Genomic DNA, 15,456 nt, shown 5'->3' with positions numbered 1-15,456 from the left:
ATCCTGCGCATGCGCAAGACCATACACACGTGGGTCATCTGAATTTGTATTTGTTGAAGTTATAAGGGATATTGTATGTAGTGTACATTTCAAAGATTTGATCCGAATGAGTTTGTAATTTCTAACGAGGTACACAGATCTCTTTAAACCCTTCTCAGCTGATGAAATGCATCACAGCAGTTTCGACTGACGTTTTTGATTGAGCGAGGTAAATATTCCGAACAAGTCAAACGATTTATTGTTTATTAAATATATCAATTGACGTATTTGTTATTGTTGTCATAAAATACTGCATATGTTTCACATCACTCTGATTTTGCTAATATCGTTATTTTATTTTTTTTGAGCTGTTTAGTGATGACATGTTATACATCTGCATCAAATGTCTGTATTTATTAATTTATTGTTAGTTTCTTTTTAATAGGAAACATGGCCAGCCTTGCTGCGAAGTATGATTACCTAGAGAAGCTGACCCGTAAAGTATGCGTGTCTCACAACCAGGAGCCAAAGAAAAGACCCTATGGTAAAGTTCTGGATTGTTAATTGCATATTAATTAATTAGTAAATACTGAACAGACACCTGCAGCAGTTATGCCATTTTTAATGCTGGTTTATTTCTTCATTTAAAGTTTGTATTTTCAAAGTCAGTAGTTTAAAAAAAGTAATTATTTAATTATAATGAATTAAGTTTTATTAATTCCACTTTTAGTTCCATTCCGAGGCAGTGGGGTAAATGATGGAGCTCCTCCAACGAAGAAAAAGAACAAACAAAAGGCGATAACATGAGTGTGAACAAAACTAAACCAGTCCCAAAGATCGCTCAGCCTGCAGCACCTCCAGCTCAGAGAAAAACTGTCCAGAATGGGATTTCAGTGACACAAAAGAAGCCTGAGGGTAAAAAGTAGTTTGTAAAGAGAGATTAGTAGTTCACACAGTATGCTCTATTCCTGTTGAATAAAATGATATTGCATTTTTACTGATTCATTCCTATTAGGTGGAACATCACGAGAATTTGATGCTGTAGACATTCTTCGTCAGAGACTTCACCAGAAGATCGAGGAATCTCGAGGACAGGTACATGCTCAAGTTGGACTAAAATATTGAAATTGGCTAAAATGTTATCTCGGTCGAAGGATTGTTAAATGTTTGAATGTTAATATGCTGAATCGCTTGACTTCAAAGGATCGTTCACCCAAAAACAAACTTCTGTCATCACCTTATGATCTGCTGCGCAATACAAAAGAAGATATTTTGAAGAATGTGGTTAACCAAAGAGTTTCTGGTTCCTGTTGACTTCCAAAATATTTTTTTTCATACTATGGAAGTCAGTGGGTACCAACGACAGTTTGTTTGGCTTCATTCTGTAGAATATATGTGTGTGTGTGTGTGTGTGTGTGTGTGTGTGTGTGTGTGTGTGTTCAACAGAATAACAAAACTCATACAGGTTGAGATAACAGAATTTTCTTTTTTGGATGAACTATCTCTTTAAAAATGCAATGTTTAATTGTATGGGTCAGAGAAATGAATTGCTCATAAATGCAAAATTATTATAATCCACTTGCTTGGCTCTATCACTCTCTCCTCTCCACCTGTAGCTGGTGTGTGGTGAGCGTACTGGCGCCGTTGTAGTGTGGCTGCCGTCGCATCATCCAAGTGGATGCTGCACACTGGTGGTGGTTGAGGAGAGACCCCCACATGATTGTAAAGCGCTTTGGGTGTACGGCAATACACAATAAAAGCGCTATATAAATGCATCATTCATTCATTCATATTAGTGTTTTGCTGTAAAAACAAGATAAAGTAAAAGTATTAAATGCAAAAAAAAAGTGAAACACTTTGTCTGTTTTTTCCAGGGCCCTCCTAAAGATCCCTCCTCTGAGGAGATAAAGAAGAAACGAGAGAGACGAAAACAAGAAAGGGAACGTCGAAAGAGGAAAAGAAAAGAGTTTCGAATGAAAAAGCTAGCAGATGCTGCAGCTTTGCAGGCAGGAGAAGAGGACAAAGAGACCGCAAATCACCAACCACAAGCCACTTCTACATCGAGCGCTCCTACCGAAAAGGAGCAGAGCTTCATAGTCTTCAACAAGATGGAGGTCGGCGAAGACTATGTGGACAAAGGGACAAAGCTGATGGAGAATAAAAAGAAACGGAAAGTGAAAGGAACACTGACTCCGCTCACTGGTAAGAACTACAATCAGCTTTTAACATGCATTGAGGCGAGGAAAGCTCACCTGGAGCAGCTTAGAGAGAAGGATGAAGGGAAAGCACAAAAAGAGGAAGAGAAGATGAGGTGGACCAATGTTCTCTACAAAGCTGAAGGCATGAAAATCAAAGACAACGAGGAACTCTTGTGTGCATCATTGAAGAAGAAGGAGAAAAGGAAGGCTCAGAAAATAAAGAAGTGGACACAGAGGAGCCAGCTAGTCGTGGAGAAGATGCAAAAGAGGCAAGACAAGCGGAGAAGGAATATTAAGAAACGTAAGGATGCCAAGATTGAGAAACGCAAACAGAAGGCAAGGAAAAAGGGTTCTGTACTGCCTGAGGATCTCAAGAAGGTCAGCTTATAGGCAGAAAGGATGAAAAAAGTGAGATTTGGTAAAAGGCGGAAAGGATAATGCTCTTGGGGACTTCACCTCAAGAGACTGAAGAAAAAAAAAATCCACAATTTCATTGGGATGAATTGTTTTCACTAATGAATTGTCACTTTTAAGATGTCAACTTTATAAAGAACATATTTTGTGTTTTTATTCTGTCAAGCCAAGGTTGGACATTTATCTACATTCCAGCATTTTGCAGACACTTTTATCCAAAGTGACTTACAATAGATGTACATAACCAATTTGTTAGAGCCAGCAATATTCATGGAGTACTATAAAAGCTATAAAATAATAGTCACTACAAATTACAAGGCAGGGCTTTACAGTGCGACCATGACTGCAATGCTATTGCCTTATTTTGCTCTATATCATCAACGAAAATAGTTTCAAACCAAGTCCCGGCCAAGCCGCTGCGCATCTCCATTCAAACACAGCGGAATGAACTGCGTTTTTAAACGAATCTAGTGAGTCAATGATTCAATTATCCATTCATAAAGACAGTCACGGGCTGTTTCTCAATTCCAAGAACGCAGAGAACGGACTTGTGTTCTTCTGGAGACCGGTCTTGCCAAGCTTCCTAGGAAGAACGAACTCAGAAGGACGCAAGGATACAGAACGCATCCACGTACTTCATTCCTGAATGAATCAGCTGCTCGAACGAATCAATTAAATGAACGATTCAGTGATCAAATCAGTGACATACCGCCACCTACTGGCAGTTTTTAATTTTTAACGTATCCTTTCTGTTATTTAAATCATTTAATATTTCTACATTCAAAATTGTATATTTAAAACATTAATCTCAACATGAATTTAATTGCACTTATGCAACCTCTAAGCCTCATTAAACATCTGAAAATACACCTATAAGCCACTTGTGTTCTTCTGTGCCACCTCTGTAGTACCTGATTTAATTTGATTGGTATCTTATTCTACTTGTTTTTATTCTGTTGTTTAAATATTCTGCTTATAAATATATTTAATTTGAAATAAAAGACGACATACTTTTAATAAAGTAAGAAAAATGTCATTACAAAGGTAAAATCAAAATTCCCTGTAAATCACTTTGAGTCAAATATCACCTCGTAATGGGAAGGTTCATTTTTAATTACTGATTTGAAGGTGAAATTCAGTAAATTTTTGACTCTCTCCAGAAAAGAAAGGTAAGCGTAGAGCCCTGATTATAAGGTATACTGTCAATTATCGTCAGCAGTCACTGGCCACATAGCGGATGTACTCTCACAAAAATAAAGAGTGCTGCTTCGAGGAGAAGCTCTGCTCCATTTTCATGGGTTCAGATCTGCTTCAGATTGAGGAAGACGCTTGTGAAGTCGGTGTGTGACGTCTCCAACAGCTGCGTAAAGTAAATGAACAAAGTTTTGTGTATTCGTTTTTTAGATTATACGGTCTGTTTGTCTCTTGAATCTCTAAATCCCGAGGACAACTGCTGTCATGTCACTCAATTATCGACTACCAGACATTTAAAGTTTAACAGTTCAAATGCTAGCTTGCCCTGATTTTAATCTCTTACTATGTGTTACTGATTTAGCAGAAATCCTGCAGTAAGGTGTTTTGAAACTGTTTTCATGAAAAGGTATGAGATATTTCACACTGGATCGCTACACTTGTATGCATGATCAAGCATTTGCAATTATTTTTACTTACTGCATGATTTTCTTCTTGATTACGCAGGGCTATGTCTCGTAAGTTGCACGCGAGAAGAATTGAAGGAATTGATAAGAATATATGGTAATTAAGTTTCATGGCCTATAAAACAAAGAGGAAGTATAAATGGGTTGACTATAGTCATTTATTGCTTGTTACACGGCACTTACCAAATAAGTAGGCTAAATAAATGGATGTAAAATATTGAGCTATTATTTTTATTATTATCATGGCCCTTAAATATTATTATTATTATTATTTAAGTTTCCGCCAGAGAGTCCGTTATAACTTAAAAAAATATTCGGTCAAGCAGCAAGAGTGCAAAATATGCTTGTTTAATTATGTATTATTTTGAAAAGGTATTTTCCCCAATGTTCGGCTTGATGCTTTATCAATAGTTTTACTAGTTTTATCGATATTTTTGTTTTATTATTATAATTATTATTATTATTATTTTGCAACCAATGTAATCTATTTGGCGGACGCATTTAGCTATGAATGTCTTCATCTAGTGTTGTGTGTGGGGGGGGGGGGGGTCTTTCGTTTTATTGATTTACTAAGGTTTTTTATTAATTATTTTATTTATTTACTCAACATGAATAATACAATTAATATATGTCCTCCATTTTTAAAATCGAAAATCGCAATAATAGTTTTGATCGCAAGATGACGCCAATTAGCAATTCTAGTATTTCAGGGAGCTGTGTAACAAGAATAGTTCATTACTCTCACAAGTAAATGAACTAAAATTTTTGCTCATTTTAATGTTTAAAATGGCATGTTATTCCTTTTGTGTGTGTCATCTGTAGGGTGGAATTCACTCAGCTGGCTGCTGACTATAAGGCTGTGAACCTGGGTCAGGGGTTCCCTGATTTCTCCCCTCCTCGTTTCATTCAGGAGGCTTTCTGCAAAGCCCTGAGTGGAGGTTTCTCTATGCACCAGTACACGCGTGCTTTTGTAAGAAATCAAAAATATAAGTCCTTTGCTCGCTTTCAATTTGCAGTTTTAGTAAACGATCAGCTGCATAATATAATAAATCTTACAACATGTGGTCATACAGGGCCACCCGAATCTTGTGAAGATCCTGGCCAAGTTCTTCAGTAGGATTGTTGGCCGGGAAATAGACCCAATGGAGGATGTCTTGGTTTCTGTTGGAGCATATCAAGCACTTTTCTGTACCTTCCAGGCTCTCGTTGATGAGGGCGATGAGGTAACAGTATTCACATTCAGAAAATTATTGTTAGTAGAGAATTAAAAAAGTCACTCATTGTTTATGTTCAGAATATGGTGTCAGAATGCCCCTTTTCCCAGGTGATTATTGTGGAGCCATTCTTCGACTGTTATCAGCCGATGGTAACGATGGCGGGAGGAACAGCTATATATGTGCCCCTTAAACCAGTATGTTCATATATCACGTGACAAGATCAGTTTGCTTTATCTGAGATTAAAATGTTTGTTTTGAATAATATTAGCTGTGTATTAACAGAGAGGAGGCTGTGGTCCTGTTCTGTCCAGTGCTGACTGGGTGTTGTCTCCTGAAGAGTTGGCGAGTAAATTTAGTCCTCGTACCAAAGCCATTGTCATTAACACTCCTAATAACCCTCTTGGCAAGGTGAGTCAGTCCCCAACAAACTGAGGACAGTTTCTTATACTGTTGTCCAATATATTCCCATACGAGTGAATTTCATGAAAACGGTCAAGAAAATAAAATCAAAACAATTAAATAAAAAAAAATGTATACTTATTTTTTATTGGGTTTTTTTTGGTTGAGAACAAAAGAAGAGTTTACATAACAAAACCAAGGAAAATTAAATAATTCAACAAATAAGAAAATAAATAATGTTTAACGAAGGTTGCCACACATTACACAAAAACTTTCAGAAATAACAAATGATTGTCATAATACAAATAACCCTTTAGTCATTTCACCCATATATTATATCAGCAAACAATTATATACATATGCAAAGGTAAACATCTAGACCACCAATGAGCTTGTTAGCCATTTCCTCCACTTGTTCTCAAAGATTTGCGTTTGCAGCCGAAGTGCATATGTGCGGCTTTCCATTTCTTTGACCTCTGTTACTATTTGGAGCCAGTCTTCTCTCGTAGGTGGGTCTTCCTTGTACCATTTCCGGGTACCATCACCTTTTTACTTGTTTCCAGTAAAATTTTAAATAAATATTTATCCTCTTTCCCAACCTCATCTGGGATATCTCCCAAGTAAAGAACATAAAATTTGGTATATGTAGAGTGAAAATACTATTCAAGATTCAAGAGTTTTATTTGTCACATACACAATTATACAGAGTATAACCAGCAGTGAAATGTAGGTCAGGTCCGCTCCAAGGACAGTGCAATTATAAAGTATACAAATATTAAGAAGAAGTACAAACATAAAATAAAAGATAAGATAAAATAAGATAAGATAAAAAAATATAAATATAAATGTGCAGGTCAGTATGTTGTTGACAAATAGTAATGAGAGGAATGTGCAAAAAATAATGTGCAAAAAGTTGTACAGGGTATTTGAATAGCAGCAATATGAGGTAGAGAAAAATTATGAATAGCTTATTGATACATGATATTTACATGGAGAAAAAATTATGAATGAATAACTTGTTGATATGGTGATATTACATGGAGTGAAGTGATATTATGACACAGAGTTAGAGTTTAGGAGCCTGATGGCCTGGGGGAAGAAGCTCCTCCTAAGTCTCTCAGTTTTTGCCATCAGGCTAGGGAAGCGCTTACCAGATGGAAGCAAAGTGAACAGACAGTTACCAGGGTGATTAGAGTCCTTGAAGATTTTAACAGCTCTACTTTTGCAGCGTTTGAGGTAGATGTCCTGCAGAGAGGGGAGAGCAGACCCTGAGATGCGCTCAGCTAAGCGCACAACTCTCTGTAGTGCTTTGCAGTCCTGATTGGAGCTGTTTCCATACCACACTGAGATGCACTGAGTCAATACACTTTCTATGGTCCCTGAATAGAAAGTTTTCAGGATTGCTGGTGAGACCCTGAATTTCCTCAGCTGTCGCAGATGGTACAGTCTTTGCCTGGCTTTCTTAACCTGTGATTGGATGTGTGTAGTCCAAGTCAGGTTCTCGGAGATGTTTACGCCGAGGTACTTGAAGCTACTCACCCTCTCCACAGGGGTCCCACTGATCCTGAGAGGAGAGTAGGGCTGCTGCTGTCTCTTCCTAAAGTCCATGATCAGTTCTTTAGTTTTCCCCACATTCAGTGAGAGACAGTTGTCCTGGCACCATGATGTGAGTCTCTCTACCTCATCCAAGTATGCGGTCTCATCGTTGTTGGAGATGAGGCCCAGAACCACAGTATCATCAGCGAATTTAACAATGGATGTGGAGCTGTGAGAGGACACGCAGTCATGCGTGTAGAGAGAGTAGAGCAGGGGACTCAGGACACAGCCCTGTGGGGCTCCTATGTTCAGAGTGATGGAGTTTGAGGTGAACTGGCCAACTTTCACCACTTGAGGTCTGCTGGTGAGGAAGTCTTGAATCCAGTCACAGAGTGAGGAGTTTAGGCCGAGGTCAGTGAGTTTAGATGCCAGCTTGATGGGGACTATAGTGTTGAAAGCTGAGCTATAGTCAATGAATAGCAGCCTTACATAATTCCTATTAATAGTAGACCGTACGACCTCCCAAAAACTAGACACTTTTGAACAATGCCAAAAAATATGTGTATGATGGGCTTTTTCTACACTACATTTCCTCCAGCATGGGTAGGAGGCTCTCGTTTGTAATTCCTTAATTCTTGGTGTGATAAAGAAACGAGTCAAATTTTTCCAACAAAACTCACGCCACATTCTTGAGCTCGTTGAAGTATGTGGGATAGTACATATGTTATTCCATTGATCAGGTACCAAGGAAATGCCAGCCTCTTTTTCCCATTTTAATCTTATATATTCTATTGAATGAGTCCTCGAATTACTTATCCCATACAGTCTTACTCGTGCCTTTCTTATATGCCTGTATAATAACCTGCATGGTCTGATTAATCTCATCATCGTTCTCTTTCAAATCATTTTGACGAACCTGTAGATATCTAAATAGATCGTGATTTTCTGGACCGAATTTGTCTTTTAAAGCTTGAAAGCTCTCCATATTACCATTGTCTATAATTGTGCAGAGTGCAGAAATTCCTAAGTAAATCCATTGTGTAAACCTATGATCCATTGTCCCTGGTTTGCCACACAGTTCAAAATCTGAATTTGTTTCTCCAAGTGGAGTTCCTTTACGATTGTAAACCAAATTTTCAAAGTAAATTGAGTTATTAAACTCGCTTTTTATTTCCTTCCACTTTGTCTCCACCTGTAAATCACACCAACACACCAGTGGTCTCATCTGAGCAGCATAATAGTAATCTTTCAAATTGGGGAGTGACATACGACCCTTATTTTTTATCCAATTGCAATGTTTTATAGCTAGTTCTTGGTTTTCTTCCATTCCAAATGAATCTAGAGATTTATATATCCCATTCTTGAAACTGTTTAGGTGGTATTTCCACAGGAAGTAATTGGAAAAGGTATAAACGTCTCACAAGTAGATTCATTTTTATGCTTTCAATTCTTTAACTAAAATCCAAGTGTGGTAGAAAAGACCACCGCTTAAGATCTTCTTTAATTTTTCCATTGATTATATTATAATTTTTCTTATATAACTTTGTTAAATCTAGTGTTAACCATACCCCCAGATACTTAATTGCTTTTTGATTCCAATTAACATTTAAACGTTGTCTAATTTCTTTTATTGGATTGAAACCAAATTATAACATTTGAGTTTTCTTTGTTTAATTTATACCCCGAGAACCGTCCATACTCCTCAAGAAAGTCAAATAACTTAAGAAGTGATATGTCTGGATTTGAAATATAAACTAACACATCAACAGCATATAATGGCATTTTATGTTCTACTTTATTAACCGTAATCCCTTCGATTGTAGTATTTTCCCTTCTTGCCTGGCCCAAAGGCTCAATATAGATTGCAAATAATAAGGGAGAAAGAGGGCATCCCTGTCGAGTTCCCCTTTCTAAGGTTATCTTTTTTGTAAAACCACCATTTATTTTAATCCTAGATTCTGGTTTGAAATACCGGGATTGAAAACTTCTTACTGAGTTTTCTGAAAAACCGACCTGAAATAAATATACCCAATTCACACAGTCAAATGCTTTTTCCTCATCAAAGCTGACCAAAGTTGCTTTAATACGATCTTTTCTGATTTGTTGTATTACGTGAAGCGTTCTTCTAATATTATCAAAAGTCTGACGTCCTCTAATAAACCCTGTTTGGTCTGAATCTATCAGATCAGGTAAAAACGCCTCGAGTCTTTTCGCTAAAATGGAGGCAAATAACTTGTAATCCACATTCAAAACTGATACAGGTCTATATGAGCTACATAGGATTTTGTCCTTTCCTTCTTTTGGTATAACTGAAATGACTGCTTCCCTCCAGGAAGGGGGGATAACTGCTTCTTTAAGGGTCCAATTAAATGATGAAATAAGAAGTGGTGAAATCTCTCTTCTAAATGATATTTGAACCACTCTGAAGGCAGACCATCATTATATATTCTTAAGATTATTTAATACTTTATCTAATTTCTCCTGTGTAATTTCTTTTGCTAAAAGGTTATTTTGTTTCTGCCCAATAGAAGGAAGGTCAAGAGAATCTAAAAATGTTTTAATTGAATCACTATTTACCTGTGTCTGTTGTGAATATAAGGATTTGTAATATAATTCAAATGCCTCTTTAATCTTATCGAAATTATACAACATGTGTCCTGAGACAGGGTCCTGTATCTTATAGATTGTTGATTTTTGTTGTTGTTTTCTAAGTTTCCATGCTAATCTTTTAGTTGCTTTCACACCTGATTCATAATGTTTGTTTCAGAAATGTAATTTTTTTTCCTCTATATCGTCTTTTATCTTATTTTTCTTATTTTTAAATCATTGTTAATTGCATGTTGTTCTATAAGACGCTGTAATTCATCTTCAAGATTCTTAAAACGAAGCTCTCTTGTCTTCCTAAGGGCTGTAGTAATAGAAATGATTTTACCCCTTAATGACTTCCCCGTTATCATTGTTCTCCATATACATATTAATTTCTGACTTAATCTGGGCAACCACATTCTCATTACCTAATATACTAGGTAATTTAATTAAAACATTGGATAAATCTAGTTTCCGGTTAAGAACAATGTTGAAATCACCACCACATATCAATTTTCCTTTAGATTCTGTGACTACAAGATCAAAAATTGTGTTAAAGAAACCTCTTTCACTTCCTGGGGGTGCATAAACATTTACTAGAGTAATCAGATGCTGATCTCATTTTCCCTGAACCAGAATATATCTGCCTTCTTTGTCTGATATCTCTTTCAGAGATATCTCCTTACTACTTTTTATTGAGTTATTTAACCCATTTACATTTAGCGATACAATTTTAACATATGGCTGCATATCGTTTTAATGTTAAAGAACAAATGCTGGCAACCTCTTGAACAAACATATAACTGAAATAAAAATGAACATTCAAGAACAGTGACTTCCACAGTTATTAAGGTCCAAACATGATTTAGTAATTCCCAGTTCCAATCCTGGGATGAGGGATCTTGTCCTACTTCTGGTAGGGAGCCCTCGCTATCACCTAAATGGGGGATAATCTCCCCTAATGGTATAGCACCAATCATAAATCAGATGACAGTTCCCAAACTTGTATAGTTAAATGAAAGGGAAAAAAAACACAAAAAAACCCTATATAGTTGAATCATAAAAACAAAGACTCGTAGAATTAGTAATACTTTTACCTATTGAGGAGTGTTCAGACTCGAAGTTCAACACATATTTAGGCCCCCAAAATGTTGTTTAAACGCTATTAGACCTGCATACCTTTTCAGAGCTGAGTCAAGTAATGTCCGTTCAGTTAATTTACTTATCCAATATTGGTGGTTGTCTCTGGAAGCCCCGAAGCTTCTCCCGTATGCGATTATGAGCGCTGCTTCTCACTTTCTGCCATTGCGTATGTCGCGTCAGGCTTTCTTCCCATCGGCGCTCAGATCCCTCGGATATCTCTGTCAAGTCCACCGCATATCTCCTCTTATTCAGGTCCTCTGCTGCCTCCGCTGCAAAATTTAATTGTTTTTAAAACGAAATCTGTTGTAACATCATAAATGTGACCCTGGACCACAAAACCAGTCTTAAGTCGCTGGGGTATATTTGTAGCAATAGCCAAAAATACATTGTATGGGTCAAAAATTATTTATGCCAAAAATCATTAGGATATTAAGTAAAGATCATGTTCCATTAAGATATTTTGTAAATTTCTTACCGTAAATATATCAAAACTTAATTTTTGATTAGTAATATGCATTGCTAAGAACTTCATTTAGACAACTTTAAAGGTGATTTTCTCAATATTTAGATTTTTTTGCACCCTCAGATTCCAGGTTTTCAAATAGTTGTATCTGAGCCAAATATTGACTGATCCTAACAAACCATACATGAATGGAAAGCTTAGTGTGTACAATTTTTACCACAGAAATTCAGCCTAACCCTAACTGGTTTCTTGCAGGTCTACCAGCAGGAGGAACTTCAGATGATTGCTGACTTATGCATTAAACATGACGTCATTTGCATCAGCGACGAGGTGTACGAGTGGCTCACATATGATGGAACAAAACATGTGAAAATCGGTAAGAACAGAACTGTGCAGGTAATGGGATTAAATCACAGTTTTGTGGACTTTTAAAGTAACATACCTTTTTTTTTTTTTTTTGATAGCCAGTCTGCCAGGTATGTGGGAACGCACTGTCACCATTGGGAGTGCAGGCAAGACTTTCAGTGCCACAGGATGGAAGGTGAGCTGGTCGAATTCAACAGGATTTGTTTCTTGCAATGTTATATCCCTCTGTTTGTCTTAATGTCTTTGACTGGCTGGAAGTGTCATGGTTCAGAATGCATACACAGCTGCAAGTCATTAAATCACTCTATTTTAATGTAGGTGGGCTGGGCAATGGGATCAGGGCATATCCTGAAGCACTTAAAAACTGTCCATCAGAATTCAGTGTATCACTGCGCCACAGCTGCCCAGGTAAAACAATGCTCTTTTTTAGGCGTAAAGTGTGTAATTTGTTTGACATTGAGCTGACATTGTCTAATGTTGTTCTTAAGGAAGCCGTAGCAGTAGGTTTTCAGAGGGAGTATGATGCATTTGGCACAGACGAAAGCTATTTCCACCAGTTACCCAAACATCTTCATGAAAAGCGTCTGAGGCTGGCAGATTGTTTGAAAAGCGTTGGCCTCAAACCTATACTACCCCAGGGAGGATACTTCATGATCGCAGATATCTCAAATCTTAGTAAGTAACAGAGGATAAAAAGGTAGAACAAAGTATTAAAGCAGGAACTTGGATTAATTTATGGATTACACAAATATATTTATTTTTTATCTGAGAATTCCAGAGATGAGGTGCTCTTATGTTTTTTTTCTTCTCTTGAGCTCTCGTTTATGGTAATAAACGCATCATTTATTGTTCCCATGCTTTTTTTCCAGGTTTATTGTACAAAGATATTTAAAAAATATCATTATATAGGGTTTGCACTTACGATGAGCCATTTCTAGCTGGTAAAACAATGTAGCACTGACTGGAATTAAAATTCCCTGATATTTCCAGGTTTTCCGTGAGTAGGGAAATCCTCATAATATGAGAAACCAAAGTATAAAAAGGCTATACTGTGTGATAGCAATTATATTTCAAGATAAAGTTTGTTTTTAATATTGCCTTTTGTTTCTAAATGTTTTTCTACAAGATGTTGACCTTACTGACCCTAGTACTAAAGATGAACCCTATGACTACAGATTTGTGAAATGGCTCATAAAAGAGAAGGTAAGCCAAAACATAGTATTTACAGATGGGCTATGAAATCTTCTCATATTGTGACATCTGTGAGCAAAATGTGTTATTAAAGTTCTACACTTCTCAATAGGGACTGGCCACTATCCCTGTGTCTGCATTCTACAGCCCGGATCACAGAGACGAATTCCAGAAATACATCCGATTCTGCTTCGTTAAGGTCATTTTAGCACAAAATTTCAAACATTCTAAAAATAAAGTTCTTTATAATTATTTAGGATGTTAATGTAGTTAGGTTTTTTGAAATGGCAATAACATTAAGTATATTTCATTTATCTTAGAAATTGATGCATTGTGAATTTTATGCTTTAGAGACTCTTATTAACTTTAGTTATGATCATTAAAAGTCCTTTTACATTAAATTACTTAGTAATTTTTTTATTACTTTATGTAAGTGAATAGTACATCATGATACTAAATCAGGAAAAGTGATTTCAGTTGTGATCTGTTCACCTTGTTAAAATGTTGCATATTATTTAATTCATTTTTTTGTCAACATTAATAGGAGGACTTAACCCTGCAAGCAGCAGAGGACATACTGAGGCAGTGGAGTGACAGCACATGAAAATGACAAATTCTGACAGCACAGGCTTAAAAAAGGAAATGAGAATCATTGTGCCCATGATATCAATATAACAATTTTAGTATGAGTATAATTTTATGCTAAAAACATGAGTGGGTGCAATCTTTTCAGCCGGTTAAGCATTATTGTTCTTTGATTGTCATGTTCTCTCCCTTTTTTGGCATTGTATTGCCACATATTTCCTTCAAATCAAGGCTCATAAAAATGTGACTTCAAAACTTCTCTTCTGGGCAGTAACCCAACCGCTGGGTCTAAACAACCCAGCATTTTTGAGTGTATGTTATTTTCACCACTCATGCAACCTGACAAATTCTGATTAAAAAATAATAGGAAAATTTCTCAGATGTGTTTTGTAGGAAAGGATGAGATGAGCACTCAATTTGCAGGAAGAATTGGCTTATGACTAATAATAAAAACCAACAAAAACTAGGAAACGATAAGGGTATACTAGACGATGAACTAGCACAGAGCTGCAAACACAGGAAGAATAAATAGGGTGCAAACAAGGCAGGCAACGAGGGAAACACAGGTGGAGCAACTGAACCAATAATCAGATAACAAGGGGGCAGAGTACATGGCACACAGAAACAAACAAAACAAAGCCATGTGTTCACACAAAACAAGACATGAACACACAAATAGGATCAAAACTTAGTTTTTCATGGAATCTACGCGTTCACACAAAACAGGACAAGAAAGCTCACAGCCGTGCTAACACAAACCACGTGAAACAGAAAACATGACAACACAAGAGTGCCTGGCTAACGAAGACATAAACCAAGCACTCACAAGACAAGAGCGCACGGCGAGTGAATGAATACACAGCTCGTGAAAGACATGAAATGAAAAGACAAGATATGGAGCGTGAGCGTCCAATCCTCTGCACAGAACCAAAACCACTCTTGAAGCTGCACACTCCCACGAAAACAAGACATGGCAGGAGTTCTCTGTCACAAAACCACAAATAAATTAGACATAAGTGACAAGTAACCTCTGAGATTGATAGAGTTGTTCCAGATAATTAGAGTGATGAGGTAAAACACCACACTGTGATTCGCATGAGCAAGCATCATTGCGACATAGTTTTCTCAGTTAATTATCATAAAAATTTTGTGACAAAAACATTCCAAACCCAAAAAAGAAAGACTAGTTTATATGTGAAGTCTCTTCCATTTTGTCATCCAGTGAAAATTCTATTGTGACTTCTGTGGGATGGTGCTCCTGTATGATAGTGATTTCACCTATTTTCTAAGTGGTTGAATTTACGATGTTAAATCTCACCTTGTGGACATTAATCAGAATCAGTACATAGTCAAATATGCTATTATAATGGCACTACTGCCTTCTGTAGAGCTGCTTATAGCCTAGCTGAATTGATAAACTGGTGAACTTTGCAACATTGACAATTACTGAACTAAATTGAGCCTGAATAATGGCACTTCTTCTGTAGAGCTGCATTAAAGCTGAAATTGAATTCATTTCATAACTAACGATTTTAGCTACTTCAAAACATTGCTTGTAGATGTGTGTATATGTGTTTTCGGCGCTAGGATGGCCTATGACTCTAGGTCAAGCGGTTTGGATGATGGATGAATATTGCAGAAAAGAAAACACTGCCTCTGATTTTGAGTCAGGGTATACTCTCAATAATGTTGCAATATTAAAAGAAGAAGTGCAATGTTAC

At 36.8% G+C, this 15,456-nt stretch overlaps 1 protein-coding gene and 1 pseudogene across 3 annotated transcripts; both read left to right on the top strand.

The window, feature by feature from the left end:
- The first annotated feature begins 7 nt into the window (after positions 1–7).
- Positions 8–3,462, top strand: LOC306871327 (surfeit locus protein 6 homolog; annotated as a pseudogene). The gene is made up of 5 exons (XR_013785832.1): positions 8–208; positions 425–523; positions 710–894; positions 995–1,074; positions 1,854–3,462. The product of XR_013785832.1 is annotated as a surfeit locus protein 6 homolog (transcript).
- A 382-nt stretch (positions 3,463–3,844) lies between these two features.
- On the top strand, positions 3,845–14,103 carry LOC306871326 (kynurenine--oxoglutarate transaminase 1-like). Of its 2 annotated transcripts, none has more exons than XM_079419157.1 (14): positions 3,845–3,960; positions 4,147–4,191; positions 4,290–4,346; positions 5,072–5,219; positions 5,323–5,472; positions 5,574–5,660; positions 5,749–5,874; positions 11,849–11,969; positions 12,058–12,134; positions 12,278–12,367; positions 12,448–12,634; positions 13,086–13,162; positions 13,263–13,349; positions 13,695–14,103. In XM_079419157.1, the coding sequence occupies exons 2-14, from the start codon at positions 4,184–4,186 to the stop codon at positions 13,752–13,754; spliced, it is 1,275 nt and encodes a 424-aa protein (XP_079275283.1). In that variant the 5' UTR covers positions 3,845–3,960; positions 4,147–4,183; the 3' UTR covers positions 13,755–14,103. The 2 variants fall into 2 exon arrangements, with proteins under 2 accessions (XP_079275283.1, XP_079275284.1); XM_079419158.1 differs by having other exon boundaries at positions 3,857–3,960; positions 4,150–4,191.
- Positions 14,104–15,456: the final 1,353 nt, after the last annotated feature.

Source organism: Barbus barbus, assembly GCF_936440315.1.
Source record: "Barbus barbus genome assembly, chromosome: 6".
Lineage (NCBI taxonomy): Eukaryota > Metazoa > Chordata > Actinopteri > Cypriniformes > Cyprinidae > Barbus > Barbus barbus.
The sequence above is the reverse complement of the archived record's forward strand: the minus strand, read 5'-3'. Positions and strand labels throughout refer to the sequence as shown.

Bases quoted from the DNA above. Each gene is read 5' to 3' on its own strand.
- LOC306871326 (XM_079419157.1), top strand. The intron at 4,347-5,071 runs GTAATTAAGTTT...TGTCATCTGTAG, and splicing joins GGAATTGATAAGAATATATG to GGTGGAATTCACTCAGCTGG. The intron at 12,368-12,447 runs GTAAAACAATGC...GTTGTTCTTAAG, and splicing joins ACTGCGCCACAGCTGCCCAG to GAAGCCGTAGCAGTAGGTTT.